Below are 20,919 nucleotides of genomic sequence, written 5' to 3'. Positions count from 1 at the left end.
AGACAATGTTATTAATGAAGCATAATAGTCGGGGCCCAATTTGGCACTGGACCCAGAATCCACAGATAAGTGACACAAATCGCCCTGCAATCTGCATGATGTAGCAGAAAATGGGATCCATTAGACCAAACTACCTTGTTCCATTACTTCATGGTCCGGTTCTGATGCTAATAAGTCCATTGTAGGACCATTCAGTGATGGACACAGTTAGAAAAAGATTTTCCCAATTAGTGTTTATTAAAGATGTTTTCCATGTATCTGCTCTCCCTTTTATTTCCAGCCCATGAGAGCTCTCCTCCTTGGTTTCTCTACTACCTGAGCCTAGAGTGTAACCTCCATCGCCTTTTTTTTTCCTAAGGCTTGACAGTCTGTCAGACTTAGCTTTTTCTGAGTAGCAGCTAAATGGTAGGTAATTTCTAATGAAGACAATTTAAAGTAAATGTATTACTTAGAGGAGTGTAAAAAAACTTTTATGCTACCTAGTCAGCACTAGTGATGCACGATGCACTGAAATATCGATACTACTATCGATATTTTGGGCAGAAAAAAGGTTCGGTACCAGGATTTCCTGGTATCGATACTTTATGTTAAACTGCCTAATAACGCAGCTTAACATAAAGTATGGTGCAGAGAACACGTCCGGCGGCTACCTGAGCGCCAGCCATGTTCTCTATGTGCCGCCCCCTGCCCCCTGGTGTCCCCTCCTCCGCCCGCGCGCTCTCCGCTTCCGGCGGCGCCAAATTTAAATAGCCAGCACAAAGCGATCGCTAGTGCCGGCTATTTTACAGGGTAGATGCCGCTGTCACACCTGACAGCGGCATTAACACCTCCTGAGCCGCTCCATATGCAGCAGGAGTCTGCTGCATATGGAGCGGCCCCCACTGCTAATGACTGCGGCCCGCGACCTCGCGGGCGGCAGTCATTTAACTATTCCCCCCCCCCCACTCAGGACCCACTGCTGCAGCCGGGTCCCCCGTACCCACCAGTTCCCGCTGCTGCAGCCGGGTCCCCCGCGCCGCAACACCCCCAGGACCTGCCAGTGCAATGCGGTCCCTCGCACCCTCCGGTGTCCACAATCCTGCCCCCCCCCTTCCCTCGGGGTCCTCCGGTACAGTGGCACAGCAACTCCCAGCATACCTTCTTGTGGGGAGTTGTTGTGCACAAGGAGGTATGCTGGGAGTTGCTGTGTTAGGAGGCTGCTAATGCACTACAACTCCCAGCAGCATACCTCCTTTTGCACTACAACCCCCAGCATACCTCATTGTGCACTACAACCCCCAGCATACCTCTTTGTGCACTACAACCCCCAGCATACCTCTTTGTGCACAATGAGGTATGCTGGGGGTTGTAGTGCACAAGAAGTTGTGCTGCTGGAAGTTGTGTCAGGAGGTTGCTGCTGCACAACTGCAACTCCCAGCATACCTCCTTGTGCACTACAACTCCCAGCATACCTTCTTGTGCACTACAACTCCCAGCACACCTTCTTGTGGGGAGTTGCACACAAGGAGGAATTCTGGGGATTTGTAGTGCACAAGGAGGTATGCTGAGGGTTGTAGTGCACAAGGAGGTATGCTGGGAGTTGTAGTGCACAAGGAGGTATGCTGGGAGTTGCAGTTGTGCAGCAGCAGCAGCCTCCCGACAAAACATCCCAGCATACCTTTTTGTGTACTAAAACTCCCAGCATACCTCCTTGTGTACTACAACTCCCAGCATACCTTCTTATGCACCACAACTCCCAGCATACCCACTTGTGCACTACAAATCACCACAAGAAGGTATGCTGGGAGTTGTAGTGCATAAGAAGGTATGCTGCGGGGTAGAGAGGAATTAAAAAGTGTTTAAAAAAAGTTTAAATTAAAAAAACAATAATCATAATAAAGGTTCTAATAATCCCTGTTCCCTTTTTTAAAAAAAATATATATATTTGTATTTTTACATATTTTTTTTCCAAACTTTATTTAGTATCGAATTAGTATCAAGTACCGAAATAAGAAAGCTGGTATTGGTATTGAACTCAAAATTCTGGTATCGTGACATCCCTAGTCAGCACAGTCTCATACATCCTGGAGGCGTTATCTGTTTTTTATATGCTGCAGGGTCCACTACGTCTGCACTGGTTTTCGATATGGAAATCGGGCCACTGTATGCATTGGAGGCAATGACCCTAGTGTACCGATATCCCCTCCCCTCTGTGACACGGCTCAATCAGAATGAAGTTTGGCTACATCCCAGAGGGGAGGGCAAATTGGTACACTGGGGGTGCCAGGCCCGCCTCCAATGCATAGAGCAGCCTGATTTGCATATCAGAAACTGGCACAGATGGCAAGAACCAGGAGGTAGTTTAAAAAATGGACCACGCTACTGGGATGTACATGCCGGCACTGACACGGTAGTATGCAAATATATTTTCACTGATCTAAGTGAACATTCGCTTTAAAAGTTTATAAAGGTGTTTATAACCTTTAAAGTGGACTTCTCATCTGAGAAAATTATTTACAGGACATGGGGTAACAAGATGATCACAGGACTCCTGTGGTGATCTCGAGAATGGGGACTCCCACGTGGCTGGGGGCACACAGAAGCAAGCAAAGCCTTGATATAATAGGGGATTGCTGTATTTGCTGTTCTGTAACAGAATAAGATGGAGGAGGTTTTGGAGATTACTGAATGTTTTATTCTGCTTAACCCTATTCCTGTTTGCTGGTTTGCATTGCTTGTAAATGAGTTGCTTGCTCACTCCTGACATTTGTGGCTCCTCTATATAATGGCGGGGCTGAGATGAATGCGGAGCGTGTTGTTAGGTCGGATTAGTCTTCGCCTCGTGCCGGTGCTATCGGCCTCTGCAGCAGACTGATGCCTCAGCATATTTCCCTCTATGCGGTTATCATTTCAAGGACATCAAATTACTAACAAACACGTCCTTAAGGTAAAAGTAAGATTCTAATTAAACGCTTCATCGCCTCGCCACCGCTGTGCGCACATTCACCTTGCAGTGGTGTCTTCTGTCCACTGTTGGCATCCTCAGCCCGGGCACTGTTCTCTATACATTGTGTAATTGCTCCGTATGACGCAGCCTTTTCTCATTAAAGAGATGGAAGCTCTGAATAGTATTATGTGTATTAGCAGTTCACAAACCTTTTATTCATTGCATTCGCTAATCTTCAACTGATGTTGCTGGCGTATTTTACATGGTCTCATATTTACACAATTGATGGTCTTTGTGTTTTTTTTTTTTTTTTTTACTTTTATCAAATTCAACATGTTGCCATGTTGTGTTGATCCAGAAGAAGGTAAAAACCTCTACATAGCAGATGTCAAGTGCGCCGTACTAGCGGAAACCATTCCCTCTTTTCTATAGATATGGTGAATTTCCCCTTGTCATGATTACGTGTCTAGATATAATAAGATCACCAGGCAGATTACTATACTGTCCATTTGTATATTTGTACAAACTAACCAGTTTACGAGACACCATGATATTTTTATGTATTCAAAAAGCTGCTTTGTATATCATTCTTCCAAGAATTCCCAATAGAGCATGAATTCTAAGGGGACGATTATCCTGTGAATTATCGTTATATCGTTTGAAATTAAGCGATAATCGTTTCGTGTAAATGCAGGCAATGGTCAAACGACCAACGAGAAATTGTTCATTGTTCGTTTGGTGCTGATATCAAAATCATTGTTAATCGGTCGCTAATTGTTCGCTGTAATTCCACATTCGTTCTCTGTATGGGTATGTGCACACTGCGGAATATACGCGGAGACATCAAGTGGATTCCGACGCTTGAATTTCCGCCCGTCCCATAGACTCAATGATATGACATAGACATGTCAATTCTTTGAATTCGCCTGCAAATATCATTGAGTCTATGGGATGGGTGGTACTTCAAGCGGTGGCTGCGTGGTGGAATCCACTTAATCTGTACGCGTATTCTCTAGTGTTCTCTGTAAATCCGCATTCGTTCTCTAATCGTCCAGTGTAATTCCACATCGTTCCTTCATTTACTGGGATCAGATGTAGTAACAATCGTAACTAACGACTATTGTTCTGTGTAATATGGGCAACAATTTCAGGTTAGCGATAAACAATCTTGTTTGCGATTGTTTGCCCCTAAGTCTCTGCTTGTCTTTATGGCACTCACCTTTGATTTCACAAAGATAGGCCTCTCTGCAGCCAGCCAGCACCCTGCTGTGTACTGATCAGGGGTGACAGCCCTGAAACTAGTTGTCTACATGGGTTACTTCCTCTCTTGGGGAGTGTGGTGTCTTTAAATCCCCGGGTATGTCCCAAGGGCCTGTTCATACTGAGCAAAAGAGGTGAAATATCAAGCGGAGCCTGCGCCGTGGATGCCGCATGAAATTCCATCTGTCCCATTGCTTCAATGGGATTTCTCATGCACCTCCACTCAAAGATTTGGCATTTCAATTCTTTGAGCGGATGAAATCCCATGTCAATTCTTTGAGCAGAGGGGCGCAAGAAATCTCATGGGACAGGCGGAATTTCAAGGGGCATTTGCGGCTCTGCTTGAAATTCCGCCTTTGCTCGGTGTAAACAGGCCCTTAGGATTCTCGAAGGAGTTTTACACTGACTTAAATGGAAAGCTACCTCCAAAGGGTGGCATCAGAGAGCTGCTTTGCATATACTTTACTCAGTATGTAATCTTGTAGGCTAGTGCTATAGTTATTCCCGGTCAAGCAATCAGGAACCATTGTCACTTAAACCATGGCTCCTATGAAAATTAACCACTTTTTAACCACTGCAGAGTCTTGTGTTTTAGTGATGAGTTGCATGACCAGGAATTGTCAGGTAGCCATACCCTTATAGAGTAAATCCTTTCTCCATCCAGCATTTCTCCATACAATAGAAACATATGCCCTGGGATTATGGCTTTTCTGGGTGATCCAGACCCTCCAAATGTTCGTTTTTAGGAAGTACTCTAACGTTTTTTGCCTTCTCTCAGCCAGTGAGGCCTGGGTTACTGTTGGTCACATATACGTCCCCATAAAGGTGCAGTTTTACAATGACTGCAGAAATTTCATCATGCAGAAGTCAATGTGTTTTTTCCTTCTGGAGACATTGAAGGTGATGACTGAAGACTATTTCTACATTGTACCTTTTTTTTTATTTCATTAATGAGCTGATTTTTAATAAACCCAGATGTTGCTGGAAATGAATAACCGGCAGAACACGGGTGACCTTTTCTATCGAGTGTATCCGATGTCCTCGTCGTGTCCTCTTCTTCCGATATGACATCTGTGGTTCCATATGTGAGCACTTTTAGCTCTGGCCTTGACATTTTCCTTCATTATTTGGGGGGAAAGAACATGTAATGGCTTTTAATTCCCGAGCACAGAGGGCACCGCACTTGTAAGTGATACGGCAGAATGGTTTATGAGATCTGTCTTTGATCACTCACATTGCTGGCTGTCAGGATGTGACAATGCTATATGACCTGTAATGGGACTTCTAATCTCTCTGTAGGGTACGTGTAACATACAAGGGGCCTGTGCGTATATAGGGCCTCTGGTGTACAGGAGGCTGTTCCAGGTAGTAAGGAGTGAAGTGTTGAGTGTCATCTGTTGGAGCCTAAGATTTATATAGGCTATTCTGTATATTCAGTGGAGATTACACATGTCTATGCCCATGAGCCCTTTATGCTAAAAGATTTGTGATGACCCCAACAAATTATTTACTGATCCCGAAAGGTTGGTTGCTAGAACTAGAGATGAGCAAAACTTGAGCATGGTAGAGTCCAATCGATCGGCATGTGCTTAACGGTGGCAGAAGAAGTTGGATGTAGCCTAGGGACTGTCTATAGGACTGCAAACTAAGTACAGTGCTCTACTGTCTCCAGTAGTCCCATAGACAGTGCATAGAATGTCAGAGTGCAAATATGACCATTCCTATGGGAGATTGGAACTCTTTGCTATGGTTTGAAGTCATCCCTTCAATGATCATACACTTTGAGGCTGAGTTCACACACAGTATATTTCAGGCAATATTTGGTCCTCATGTCAGGTCCTCATAGCAACCAAAACCGGGAGTGGATTAAAAACACAGAAAGGCTCTGTTCACACAATGGTGAAATTGAGTGGATGGCTGCCATATAACAGTAAATATCGGCCATTATTTCAATATAACAGCCGTTGTTTTAAAATAACAGCAAATATTTGCCATTATATGGCGGCCATCCACTCAATTACAACATTATGTGAACATAGCCTTTCTGTGCTTTCAATTCACTCCTGGTTTTGGTTGCTATGAGGACCTGACATGAGGACCAAATACTGTCTGAAATATACTGTGTGTGAACCCAGCCTTAGTGTTGTTTTTGGGACAACACCTTTTAATGGCTTCAAAATTGACTCTTTGGCCTATTGACACTTTGGAAGGAGATAAATGTTGCTGCAAACAGTGGCCAATGGGGTCGCCATCAACCAACCAATGTAGGCTCCTCCCCAAGAGGGTGGTCAAGAATGGGGGACACCCCTAGATAATGTCTGTATACCTAGATAGAGTACAGGCAGGGTCTGTCTTCCTGAGAAACCTTTTTTTCTTTCATTCTTTTCCCATCCATGGCTGTCCCTGTCAGTCCCATCCATATACTAGGCCTTATATCCTTAGGCTACGTTCACATCAGTGTTTTTCTTTTTTTCTAACGGATCCATCTATATTAATTAAACGGATGAGCATAAAATGATGAGAGGGGGGGGCGTGGCCTGAAGCTCATGGAGTGAAGACGTGTCTCCTCTGAGCTCCCGGGCCGCCTGTCTTCACACGCCTGCAGCACCCTGGCCCCCGCTCTCTTATGGGGAACAGGCGACACCAGAAGCCCCCCAAGACTCTCCCTACCTCCCGGGCAAGCCGTTCGGCGCAACCGACGCTCCTCCGGTTCCTGGCTCCGGAGTCTTCACCCGCCGCGCCGCGTCCCAACATGGCGCCTGACCTGCCTGTGACATCAGCGAGGTCTGATGCGGATGCTCCCGCCGGCCAGCAGCCACTACAGGACCCCGCAAATCCTCGGGACCGCACTGCTCCCGCTACCTCCGCCTGCCGCGTGCGGCAGGGTGACAGCCTGCACGACGTCAGGGGTGAGTCCACCATTTCCTTCTCCCCCGGCCCCACGTGCTCTGACTATGAGGCGCAGTACCCGCCGCTGGAGCAACGGCCTTTTACCCGCAGGCAGGCATCCAAGGAGAGGGCTGCCATACAAAGTGCCACAGCTCAGCACCAGCCGGGCCCTCCACCTGTCGCCCCTGCATCCTCACCTCACTTGTCCCCTGCTGACTTTACATTGACGCCCGCCATCTTGCAGACCCCAGGTGGCCCCTGGTCTTCCCCCTCCTCTCACTCCTCCATGGAAGATTACCCTGCCCCCCCGCATGATGCCTCTGCCCCTTGGGCACAATATCTGAAAAATCTGCCCACTAAGCAGGACTTCCAGTCTCTGATATCCGAGGTCAGCTCTGCCTGTAGGGCAGAAATTGCTGCTGTGAGGAATTATATTAAGGCCATTACTGACCGTGTGGAATTGCTTGAAACTGATCACGAGCAAACCAGAGCACTGACATCTAACCTCCGCAACACCTCTGAGGCTCAGACACAAGCTATTAGAGAAATGCACCGACAGTTGGAGGACCTTGACAACCGTGGCCGCCGCCACAACATCAGGGTGCGGGGTTACCCCGAGGCGTCTGGAACCGAGGACCTACATGTTACCCTCCAAAAGTTGTTTAACCAAATTCTGGGTCTCCCAGCAGAGTCCCCCCTGAAACTGGATTGTGCGCATAGGGCTCTGCGCCCAAAGGGAAGCTCTGCCACTCCCCGTGATATTATTTGCTGTGTTACGGATTTCATGACAAAGGAGGACATTATGCGCAAAGCGCGACTGTCGCGCATTATTGTCTTTGAGGGATGTGAAGTTCAGCTCTACCCGGACCTCTCCCGCATTACTCTTTTGTAACGGCGCCTCCTGCGCCCCCTTCTGGACACTCTGAGAAACAACGGGATTCTATATCGCTGGGGTTTCCCTTTTTCCCTCACGGCCAGAAAGGACGGTCGCTCTGCAACCCTCTCCTCTCCTGAGGACCTCCCTAAATTCTGCGATGCCCTCCAGATCTCACCCCCATCGCTCCCAGATTGGGACCAGCTCACTCCGCCCCCCCCCCCCCCCCCCCCCCCCCCCCCCCCCCCCCCCGCTGCCACGTGTCTGGACTCCGGCTCGACACAGGGGGAAGAAGACCCGTAGCTCTGCCCCCTCCCGCCTCGATCCAGCCTGACTGATGGGAGACCTTAAATGGAACTGCAGGGAGGTGACTCCTTAGGAGCTTCCACCTTTCTTCCCAGGGTCCATTTATCTGGGTCCATGACTGTTACATTATTTGTGGTTGCCTACAGGGCTGCTTGTGTTGTCCTATGTTGTTCCCTCTTCTTTAGTTTGTGCCTTACCCTATTCCCTCTTTCCTCCCTTCCTCCCAACCCCCTCCCCCCTCCTTCTGCATCATGGTCAGTTCTTAAGCTGAACCCTACCCAGTCCCCCCCTCCCCGCCTCCATCCCCCCTCCCTACCCTACCCACCTCTCCCCTTCTACCCTACCCCTTTTGGGATCCCTCTTTGGGGGTTTATTTGTTTTTTTTACATTGCACTGTTCTTTTTTTTTGATTTGTGGAAATTGAGAAGCTCTGGATAGCCCCTATTCATCCTTGCGCCCTCCTCTGGGCACCACGACGTGTCTTGCCAGACTCGGCGCTTCTAGCCACCATGGCCTTTCTCATATCAATTTGGTCCCAGTGTCGTTCTAAATATGATCTCTCTGCCCACTCTTCCCCGCTCTAACCCTTCCTCTTCACCCCCGACTTCCCTGTCAGTGTCACCTCCTCTATGACTCAACCCTGGTCCGCTGCGGGTCTGTTTAGGTTCTATGACCTAGTCAACCCGGTCTCCGGGAAATTCCCGGACTTCTTAGCCTTGCAAGAGAAATATGGTTTGACTCCGCGTGCTTACTTCTCTTACTTACAGATCCGTGACCTCTTCCGCTCCCGTTTGGGCTCATTGACCTGCCCTCGCCCTAACCAATTTGAGCTCTGTTGTTTGAGAGGTGCATCCTCCAAGGGGCTGATTTCAGACCTTTACCATCTGCTCTTTCCGGCAGACCCCTCGGGACATGGTTATATGCGCAAATGGGAGCGGGACCTAGGCCTTACGATCACGCCATCTACGTGGCAGGTAGTGTGGCGTAAAGCGGCCACTTCTTCCTTATGCACACAATACAAGGAGGCTCAGTACAAACTACTCATGCGATGGTACCACACCCCTCACCTCCTCCATAAATTTAACCCCGCTTTCCCCAACACTTGCTGGCGGTGCTTGTCCGCCCCTGGGACACTACTCCACATATTCTGGGACTGCCCCCTGATCGCCCCGTATTGGGCGATGGTGCAAAACACCACACGAGAGGTTCTCGAGGTACAGGTCCCACTGACCCCCCTACACTTCCTCTTTAATATCCCCCCGAGGTCTATTGGGACAAGCACTGCCAAGATGCTCCTCCACATTCTTACGGCGGCGAAGTGCCTTATTTCCCTTCATTGGAAGAGTACCTCCCCCCCCCGTCCTCGCTGGATTTACTGACGAGGATTAGAGATGTCCGCAGTATGGAATCCCTTACGGCCATCTTGAATAACACAGTAGATAAATTCAACGAGGTCTGGGCGCCGTGGGATGCGTTCTGGGACAGACGTCCGAGATAACCCTCCCCTCTTACCCTTCTCTTTCCCCCCTTCCCTCTGATCCTCCTACTAGCCCCTCTCTTACTCTGCCTCCTCTTTTTCTCTCCTCTTCTAATCCGAGTCCTACCCCGGAACCGGGTCTGTCCTCACACTGCATTACCTGAGGGGCCTAAGGTGTTCCTTATGCCCTGCTATCTATCACTGGGTCACCCCTGACCCACACCCGTCCGGCCCACCAGGTCCTGCACTCTCTCAGTGCCTACCTGCCTTGGTCGTGCCCTCTATGGACCCTTCTCCTGGCAACTGCTTGGTTTGTGTTTGCAAATTGTTTTTGTTTTAATTGCTTGCTAGTCATATTCCCTTACTCTCCCCATGGACTTCCTGGTTATTCTTACTGCCCATGACTATGTCAGCTTTTTTTCATTTTGCTTAACTCTGTTGTGTTGTCTTATATTGAAAATCTTTAATAAAAAGACAATTATAAAAAAAAATGATGAGCAGACTGATGCAAACTGATTGCAAAATGTTAATTTTTTTTTTTTTTAATGGTACATTTGTATTTTGGCTTAAAAAAAACTGACTTTTAGGGTATATTCACACAAACGGACTCGCAGCGAGATTCTCGCTGCAAGTCCGGCAGGTCCTGGCAGCTCCCACACACTATATACTCGCTGCGGTCTTAACGACCGCAGCGAGTATGTAATTCTACCACCCTTAACCCCTTCTGCTCCCGCCCGGCTCCCCCGCTGTAAGCATACATTACCTGTCCTCGCTGCACGGGTCTGGCGTCCTGCTCTCCCGTCCGGCCAATCAGTGTATGGGGGAGGAACTACATGGTGGAGGGAGGTATACAGTATGGAGACCCTTATTTTTGTAGCAGTTTTCTTTTTTTTTTTTTTTTAACTAAAATAATACAGCCCTACATCAGTTCATTTAACCGGAAAAACATTCCCAGCTGATAAAAAAAAAATATGCCTTGCAACCTTTTCACGGTCTAGTTTGGTAAGCCATCTTGCTTTTAGACCTGATCATGCCAGATACAAAACCAATCCCACAGGAACCCATCCGATTAGTTTTACGATTTATTCCCTTGTACAGACCTGGGACATTTCCTGGTGTAATAAATGACAGTATGTAAAGTTTTAGCAAATTCTACTTTGGTGGAGGATGCGGGTAATGTCCTCTCTTGAGCTTTTTTCGCTAAATGCTCCTGTTATTCTCTTATTTGAATAAACTTGTTTGATTTAATGTCTACTTTACATTTTCAATTAAAATAAAACGACATTCTGAATTAAAGTCTGAAAACTTTAGCACTGAAGTGGAAAGGCAGGCTAAGAACGTGTGCGGTGGAGTCTATTGTTGTCAAATAAAACATACCACTCTCCCGCTCGCTGTGTTTTCCGAGTCAGTCATTGCAATTTATAATCCCTGCCGCAAAATAGCTTAAAAAAAGACAAAAAAAAATACAATTGCAATTTAAATAGAAAAAAAAAAGAACTTTACTCTTTTGGAATGACAATGAGACGGCGCACTCTCAAGGTTCGCTTTAAATTAATTCTAAGACAATGTTAATCACTTTATGGTAAAGAAGTTTTAAGGCTCCTTTTATTTCACGTCTGCCAGGGATTCTTGTTCGTGCTCCTTACTAATCACCCCGTGTGTTTGTGCCGCCAGGTTTTCAGCCATGGAACGCCAGCTTTATCAAGCGAGAACAAGGAAGCCCCTCAGGCCAAGTTCTACCCTCCAATTCAGAATGTGATGCTACCTCCTGATACATTCAAAGGGAAAGTGGCCTTTATTACAGGAGGTGGTACAGGCCTGGGGAAAGGGATGACCACAGCGCTCTCCAGATTGGGAGCAGAATGTGTTATATCCAGCAGGTGAGGTTGTTAAGGTTGACTGTCTCTTCTCCTGTATATCATTCTGTGGCTATAGTTAATGTCTGCTCACATCCACCTTAAAGAGGACCTGTCACCCCCCGTGCCGGGGTGACAGGCTCCCGACCCCCTGTTAGATCCCCCTATACTCACGTGATCCCGCCGGGTCCCGCTTCCTGAGCCGGTCGGGTCACGGAGATATCAGCGCCCGAAGCCCGGCGCGCACTGAGAGATGAGTCCGATGCCCATAGAGAATGACGGAGCATCGGACTCCCCATTCATTCTCTATGGGCATCTTATGATAGTTCTGCAGCTATTCTCACCTACCTTTTGTTAAGGATGTATGTATATTACAGGGGTTATCCAGCGCTACAAAAACATGGCCACTTGGCCACTCCAGGGACAGCCCCATCTCTTGTCTCCAGCTTGGGCGGGGTTTGGCTGCTCCGTTTCATTGAAGTGAATGGAGCTTAAGTGCAAATCACACTTGAACTGGAGACAAGAGTCGTGTTGTCTCTGAAAGGAAGTGGCCATGTTTTTGTAGCACTGGATAACCCCTTTTATTCTGTACGGCAGGGTTAGGGAACCTTGGTCCTCCAGCTGTTGCAAATCTACAACTCCCATAATGCCTGGTCAGTTGGGACTACGGACAGTGATGGGAGTTGTAGTTTTGCAACCGCTGAGTAAGGAGCATAGTAAGGAGTATAGGATTTCACTTGCGCCCCTGCACAGTTGGGTTGCTCTCCCTTATCTCTATAATTATACAAAGCCTATGTGATCCCTTTGCCTGCAGACTGCCTCAGTCGTCTTCTCCTATTACTGCTCTGATACAATACAGCCTGTGTGATCTGCCCTCCCTGATGACTTGGATGCTTCTTCACTCTCACCCTCCCTGATGCTTTCTATAACTCGGAGAGGAGGAAGAAGGAGAGCAGAGATATAGCAGTAAAGTAGTAGTACATTTTTAATAAAAATTATTTAGAAAGTTGCTTCAATTTGTAATGTTACCTCATATTAATCAAATGGACACGAAAAGAAATTGGTGCAAAGATGTGTTTAGCCCTTATGCTATGTTCACACAACGTAAAACTACGGCCGTAGTTCTCTCCGCAGAACTACGGCCGTAGTTTTACGTTGTGTGACATAGCCTTATGTTGAATGGGATCCCGGCCGGAGAGTACACACATTGTATACGCTCCGGCCAGGAGCCCATGCGGCGCCGGAACAAAACTGACAGGTCAGTTTTCTGCGGCCGTAATTCAGTGAATTCCGGCCGCAGAAAGACCTGTCAGTTCACACAGTGAAGCGAGCGGCTCAGGCTGTGTGCTATGGGAAGCTCTGATGCGGGCGCAAGCTGATGCGCCCGCATCAGAGCTCTGCGACCGGAACGATCATCCGGCCGGTACTTAAGTACCGGCCAAGATGATCCGGCCAAAGACCGGCCGTTCCGTGACTCGGCCCGGGTCACGGAACGGCAGGTCTCATACGTAGTGTGAACATAGCCTTAATGTGGTCGTCTTATCAACACCTCCCTCTTTTCTATTAAAGTTTGTCCACCATCCTGCCATACACCATAATCTAGCTTCTGAACCCCCCTAGAGGGGAGAAAATATCATTACATGCTGGCCATGTAATATATCATTTGGCTTGATATGTTAGAGCACTTACCTTGTATAGTTTCCCAGTTTCCCTGAAAGAATATATGGGAAGGGGTTGTTTAATTGAGGCAAACCCTTTAAAAATAAGAAAAACCATCCTTGCCTATTTGTCGTATGAGAATTCTGCATCCACTATCCAAACTCTGAGAGAGATTTATTGCACTAGTACAAAGCCAAAGTGGTGCCTTTGCTCATAGTAAACCATTCATTTTCCAAAGAGTCTCTGAAAAATAGGATCTGCAATCTGCTTTCAATGGGCGATTCATCTTAGCACCAGTTGTGATAAATCTCCCCCAATATATTGGTGCAGACATCAGCCATGGCCGTTTTTTTTTTTTCCTTCTTATTTTTTCTTATTTTAACCCCTTTGCTTTACTGAGTGTACATAAACATCTAATGTGCACAGGGGACATATGGCCAAGGCCCCATAACTGGTGGCTACCATTAGCATCCGGTTGTCATTGACCAGCATCTCAACTCATTCAATCACCTAGTTGGCACTGTCTATGGTGATCCTGGTATCTAGGTACTAGATCTAGCTGCAGTCCAATCCCTTTTGGTTTGGTTTGGATAAAGCCCTAAGGCTATGTGGAAAACATGAATATAGTCATTGGCTGTATCCATGTTTTCCAGACAACCTTAGAGCTTTATCCAAGTTCAGCAGCCCCCGCTAATCAAATACCGAACGTTCGGGTTCGGATGGACTCAAACCCAAACCCGGTTCGCTCATCTCTAGTTCTCTGCCTTCCTTCTTTCCTGTGATACAATGGTGTGATACCAATGGGTTCTCATAGCAGTCAGTGGGCCTCCATGGCAGCCATAGCTTTACTGTTCTTCATTCTGCCAGAGGCAGGACAGATTGTCATCATGACCGTACACCACAATACATATGTATAGCAGTGTACTATATAAGTGATCACATACTAAAGTCTCCTGGGTGGATTAGAAGGTAATAATTGTTTTTTTTAATTAACATAAAAAAAAAATATTAAAAAAGGCCCTGAAATAAAAAAAAATAAATTAAATCATCCTCCCGCTTTACATTTTTAAAATATCTAAACTGCAAGAACATAATAGATATTGCTGCGTGCAGATAGGTCCACGCTATATTGTGTCTTAACCTTATTATTATCCCACCCCCTGGATCCCAAAAAATCAACTAAAGAATGATAAAAATTTTTAAAAAAATGAATAAGAGAAAACAGTATAGATTTGGATTCACTGTGGACTTACTGACCTTCAGAAAAGATTTATTTGCCTAGCAACTAGTGTTAAAATGATCTTTCTAATTTTACCCCATTAATAATTACACAAATATCTTTTCTATATAAGTGCGGTAAAATAGAAAAAAAAATAGGCCGGAGTACCTATTTAAGTAAAAAGCCCCCCCCCCCCCACGTGTGCCCTTTATACCTTTTTACTTTCTACTGTTTTGTCACTTTTTCAGTTTCAGTCGGAATCTCTTTTTTTATTGACCACTTCAGATTATTTTTCTGTTTTCAGGAAATTAGATGTTTTGAAAGCAACCGCGGCCGAAATCTCATCAGAAACTGGAAACAAGGTAATTTTTAAATAATACTCTTTACCACTCGTTATGCTGTGCTCTGTATAGAGACAGTGGTATCCTTATCTTGCGATGTCATTACTGTATGTATTCATGCACTGTGTTTATTACTATATACATGTACATTTTTATTTTTTATCCAATTTTTATTATAGGTCAAAATGATTATTGATTATTTAACAATAGAAACAAATAGAAAGTGACATAATTGTTCAGCCTATATTATGTAATGAGATAATTTACGAACATGTGAATCTCTCCTCCCCGCCACCACCACCACCCCTCCATCTGATTGTTCACACTTCATCTCCAGTTTTACATTTACTTGCATCTTGCAGTATAAAGGCAGCGGGTTGTATTATATTTGTTATTGCTTCTATAACCCAGAACATACTAGCAATACAGAATTGCCACTTAGCACCATAAAAACCTGTGTCAGCTGTGCACAGTGTCTGGTTGGGAAGTTGCTTTGATCCTAACAACGTACACAAACTATATATAGTAATAATCCAGTGATAAACTAGGTAATTGGCACTGCTCAATTGTTCACAATTAATAGTAATGATAGTAGGGAAGGACCAATGAGTAGGCAGCACCAAGGTCTTTCAGCTCCATTAATAGGACATCAATGTCTTATTTCATTTCCATAATGTGTCAGTACAGCAAGCTCTGCTTATTCCCCTATATATCTGTATGTCATAGGTCCTATACAAGATGATAACAGATGGTAGCGGCACAGTGCTTGTGCTAGGGAGGCACGCTACTAGTCACCATGGTTAGATCTCCATATCAGAGTGCAGTAACAGATGACACTGAAAGATTGGATTTCTCTGGATACGTCCAATGCCCAGTGAGTTCCATGCGGGAGTGCAAATCTCTGGCTCGTGCATGGAACTCGCTAATGGAGATAGGCCTATAGCCTGTGTTCTATGTGCTAAAGTCTATTCAGCTCACTTTTATATCAGAATGTGATGTACGTTAAGTATACCTTTTGTGGAATGTTTAAACTGGGATGAGACTAAACTGGGAAATACAGACATATCATATACATTTTTCTACCTTCTTCTCCTCTCTTACAGGTTCACGCTCTTCAGTGCGATGTGAGAGATCCAGAGTCTATTAAGAAATGTGTGGCGGAAATGATACAAGTGGCAGGACATCCAAGTGTGAGTATAGTTTATCACCATCTATCGTTCAGAAACTTTTTTGCCTTTTATTCCTCTCTGTTCAAACCCAGATTCCTTCCAGTACTGTGATGATAACCCCCAGGGGTGTGATACCGTTACTTTTTGGAGTTTTCGGTTAAGACATTTTTTTTTCGTGTTCATAAACCATACTGAAGCTCATAAAAGTTAATAAAAGTCAGCCGGTCCCAAAAATGTCAGCAAGGTCCATCAAGTCATCTTGTGTGTATGGGGACAGTGTCGTCTGCCATTGGAGGAACATAGGACTGGGAATATTGGAATTCAATGTGTCAAACTCTTTGCTCCTGGAAATATAGCTGTGTGTTTCCTTAGGGAGATCACCAGACTGGCCTGGGGATTCTAGTAGGCCTGGCAATTCTCATTGAAAAAAAAAAAAAAAAGCAAAGTAGCTTCCATCTGCAGGAGCTTTCCTGTAAGTAGTGGATGATTGGTGGGAGTCAGACCACTTGGACCCCACCCAACTCTGAGAACAGGAAAAAAATTGCCTTGTACTATGCATGCATGGACAATGCTTCCTTATCAAATGTTCAGCGCTCCGGAATCAAGGGTACGGGTAAGCGACTCTGTACCCACACTCTGCCCCCCAAACCACTTGTACCTTCGGATAGCTGCTTTTAATCCAAGATCTGTCCTGGGGTCCATTTGGCAGGTGATGCAGTTATTGCCCTAAAAAACAACTTTTAAACTTATGTACATGTAGCCCAAACCAGCAGTAAAATTCCTGCTGCATAATAAACATTTCAAAAATGCTCAGAATGCATCAAAAACAATATGGAATTTAAAGTAATACTTTTTTTTAAGGCGTTCTCTTAATTCAAAGTTATCTTCTATCCAAAGGATTTAGGATAATGAAATGTCCCCCAGAATGAAAGAATGAATGGAGTGCACCGTGCAACCTTCAGAGGCCCCATATAGAATAAATTATTATTACTTTTTTTTTTTTTTTTTTTTAAAGCGACTCTGTACCCACAATCTGCCCCCTTCCCCAAACCACTTGTACCGTCGGATAGCTGTTTTTAATCCAAGTTCTGTCTGGCAGGTGATGCAGTTATTGTCCTAAAAACAACTTTTAAACTTGCAGCCCTGTTTCAAATTGGCGTGACCTAGAGTGTGTGTGCCCTAGGCCTGCACCGCCTCTCCATCCCTTCTCCCCGCCTTCTGGGTGGGATCTCTTCTAATCATCCCTTGTCTGAACACTGCACATGGGCCTTAACTATCCAGCACATGTGCAGTGTTCAGACAAGTGATGAATAGAAGAAATGCTGCCTGGGGTGTTCCTAATGGTGAAGGCCTAGGGCATAGACACTCTAAGTCACACCAATTTGACACAGGGCTGTAAGTTTAAAAGTATTTTTTAGGACAATAACTGCATCACCTGCCGAACGGACCCCAGGACAGCTATCCGAAGGTACAAGTGTTTTTTTTTTTTTGGGGGGGGGGGGGGGGCAGATTGTGGGTACAAAGACACTTAAAAAAAAATAAAAAAGTAATAATTTATTCTATATTGGGCCTCTGAACGTTGCACAGTGCACTCCATTCATTCTTTAATTCTAGGAGACGTTTCATTATCCTAAATCCTACGGATAGAGGATTACTTTTAATTGAGAGAACTCCTGTAAAAAAAAAAGTTATTATTTTAAAAATCATGTTTTTGATGCGTTCTGAGCATTTTCGGCTCAATGAAAGGAGAAATGTTTAATGTGCAGCAGGAATTTTACTGCTGGTTTGGGCTACATATAGACTTGGAATGGCTCTTGCCCAGTATGAGCTGGCAGGGTTGGCATTTGGCTCCCAGGTAATATATACTGCCAGGCACTGACTGACAATGCAAAAATTACTCTCTGCTTTGCAGTCTTATGCTGTGGTTGAATTTGCTGGAACTAGTAGTTCTACACACTGTGGTTTCTTCCCCTTTTTATTGTTTTAGTCCATGAAGACTACCAGGCCCCGCGTTAGTTCATTTATGTGGTCTCCGCATGCTGTCCCTCTGAATTCATGCAGTCACTTTATCACCCGCTGGAGCTGAATTGATGGCAGATCTCTCCTCTCACTCCCTGGTCTCCGTTCTGCTCGCGTCTCCCTGAAATGGCCTCTTCTTTCAATATAACCCTGTATGACAGCACCCGCAGCATTTACATTGCCCTATTAGTGACTCGCCTGGGTGACTGATGAAAGCAAATGGCCGGCTCTGTCATTAAGAGGATTTTTCTATTCTCTTTGAAGTGTGATGAGCTATTTAGGGAAGAAGCCGGGCTAAACGGCTCTGATCTATTGCGGATTGCTGCTGTCTCCTGCTCACAATGTGACCCGATGACCGGTCTTCATTTGAAGCACCGACTCGTTTCACGCCTAGAGTAATTTCTATTAAATATGGCGCGTGTGTGTGTTTGGGTAGTTATGTTCTAATTTAATTTGACTAAAATATTATAATAATGTTAATGTACTGCAACAATAGGCTCCAATATCTGTGTTCACATATCCCTTAAAGTCAATAGTAGAGTGAATAAAGTAACTCTTAAGGCTTCATTTTACACGGTTCATTCCCCTCAGTATATGTGCGGCAATGACCTGATAATCTTTTCTGTAGATTATAATTATTCTACCTTTCCTGTAATAGAAACCATCTCTCCATACTCTGATTTCCTACAAAGCTTGGGATGGTGTTTATATACATCAGCCAATCAGGGGAGGCTGAGCTGCAGGAAGGTGGGATAAAGCAGCAGCCTCAACCAATGATAAGACAGGGGGTGTGTCTCAGACTACCAGAGAGACTCTATAGGCACTGTAGCAACAGATAACAGCTCTACCCACTTATAGAACTGAGCTAAAAAGCAGATTACTCCCCAGCTGCTATAACATCCAAATAATAACCTTCTTGTTTCCTTACAGTCTTAGGGAAAATAAAATTGTTTTAGTTACTTGTGATTTGGTATGCAGTTTCCAAGAAATGTTTTAAAGGTTATACACCTATTTGACACAATTTTGTAGGGATTTTGATGCATTAAAGAGGATGTGTAGTCAACCCCCCCCCCCAAAAAAAAAGATGTTGCAATCATTTAATAGCATATGGTGCCCTGATTACACATCTTTATAGATGTTTCTTGATACACCCTTCCTTTCCTAAGATCTGTGGGTTTATAATTTCTATCCAGAGTTCCCCTTTAGAATTCAGGTAAAGGGGAACTCCGGATAGGGATTTTATATTAAAAAGTAATATAGGTGTCTCTATACGATGTATTGCCATGTCTGTGCGGTTCTGCTGCACTGGTAGTTGATTGACATCCAGAAAGTGAAGAAAACTGGCCTCCCTGCAATCCACTCTGTCTCCTGCCCCTCCCTCAGGAGACAGAGATCACATGACCTTCTCACATTGCATAAATAGAAGATTGTCGGCAGAAAAAGACCACCTAGTCCATCTAGTCTGCCCTTTCAGTATTTCCCTTCTTATTATCTTAGGATAGATGTATGTTTATCTCAGGCAGGTTTACATTCAGTTATTGTAGATTTACCAACCACATCTGCTGTAAGTTTTTTCCAAGTATCTACTACTCTTTCAGTAAAGTAATGTTTTCTCATGTTGCTTCTGATCTTTCCCCCAACTAACCTCTCACCGTGTCCTCTTGTTCTTGAGTTCAGTAGTTTTTTTTTTCAAAAACCTCTTTCCTCCTGAACCTTATTTAGTCTTTACAGTAAAATAGGTCAGTGTACAGTATTAGTAACTGTACCCACTGTATATACTGACAGCTGCTCCCTGTGTACCTTATAGAGCTAAAATCAGACTCCCCTCCTCCAGACTGTGCTGCTCTGTGGTGATTTGGTCCATTAGATTGCTGCAATGGAGGAGCATGTAACCATGCCGCGCCCCCCAGTGTCCACCAGTGAGCCTGTATATGCCTATGGAGGACACAGAGGTTGGGGCATGGTCACATGCTCCTCCATGTCGGCCATCTTATGGACAGACTCACTACAGAGCAGGGCAGCACAGCCTGGAAGAGGGAAGTCTGTTTTTAGCTCTATGAGGTACACAGGGAGCTGCTTCCAGTATATATAGTGAGTACACTTACTAATACTGTACAAGCAATTTTACTATAAAGTGGCCAACCCCTTTAAGTCTTTCCTGATATGTTTTATGCCTCAAACCCTCCACCATTTTGTAGCCTGTCTTTGCACCCTTTCTATCTTATCAATATCCAGTATCTGTTTTGCAGATGTGATGCCACTGGAGCTCTATACAGTGGGATCACAATCTCCCTCTTCCTACTGGTTATACCTCTAGCTATACAGCCCAGCATACCATTTGCTTCCCCTACCACCTGGTTGCACTGGAGGATTATTTTAAGGCTGTCTTGCAGAATAGTTGGGAAAGCTCTGCTGTGTTGGTACAGCCAGCTCTGCTTAGTCAGTCATCCAGCACTGCAGCTCCAGTGACTTGAAACGGTGAAAAATAATATTCTGTATTTTCTTTGCAAATTTCCCATTTGCTTGATCACTGTTCAGCACCTGCCCGATCACAGGAGGTAAGCAAAGTCTTCTGAGAACTGGTTCATGTCATAGAATCTCTTCAAAGAACAATTTTCACCAATTTATGCACATTATACAGTTCAGTTTAATGCTATCATGACATTATTGAACAAATCCTGCATGTTGGCTCGTGGTTTCTTTTATCCATTTTTTTTTTTATTGTATTGTGGGTGACACTCATTTTATAGTAAAAAATAAAAAAATTATCTTTGATTTATTGAAAAGGAAAGGATAACTATTCAGAACCTTTGCTCCATGCTTACATACTTACTCCATACTTACTTGCCCCTTTGGCAGTGATTCCAGTCTTCTTTGGTATCATTCCATAAGGTTTGCACTCCTGGATTTAGAGATTTTCTGCC

At 45.0% G+C, this 20,919-nt stretch overlaps 1 protein-coding gene across 1 annotated transcript in view; it reads left to right on the top strand.

Moving 5' to 3' along the window:
• Positions 1 to 20,919, top strand: part of DECR1 (2,4-dienoyl-CoA reductase 1) — a 45,033-nt gene that overhangs the window by 4,559 nt on the left and 19,555 nt on the right. Inside the window, exons 2-4 of the mRNA XM_069959909.1 lie at positions 11,407 to 11,612; positions 14,771 to 14,828; positions 15,911 to 15,997. Of these exons, the coding sequence (XP_069816010.1) occupies positions 11,407 to 11,612; positions 14,771 to 14,828; positions 15,911 to 15,997 (351 nt within the window). The remainder of the gene's footprint in view (positions 1 to 11,406; positions 11,613 to 14,770; positions 14,829 to 15,910; positions 15,998 to 20,919) is intronic.

This window comes from Dendropsophus ebraccatus, chromosome 2 (assembly GCF_027789765.1).
Source record: "Dendropsophus ebraccatus isolate aDenEbr1 chromosome 2, aDenEbr1.pat, whole genome shotgun sequence".
In the NCBI taxonomy this organism is placed as follows: Eukaryota; Metazoa; Chordata; class Amphibia; order Anura; family Hylidae; genus Dendropsophus; species Dendropsophus ebraccatus.
This window is presented reverse-complemented; position numbering and strand designations above follow the sequence as displayed.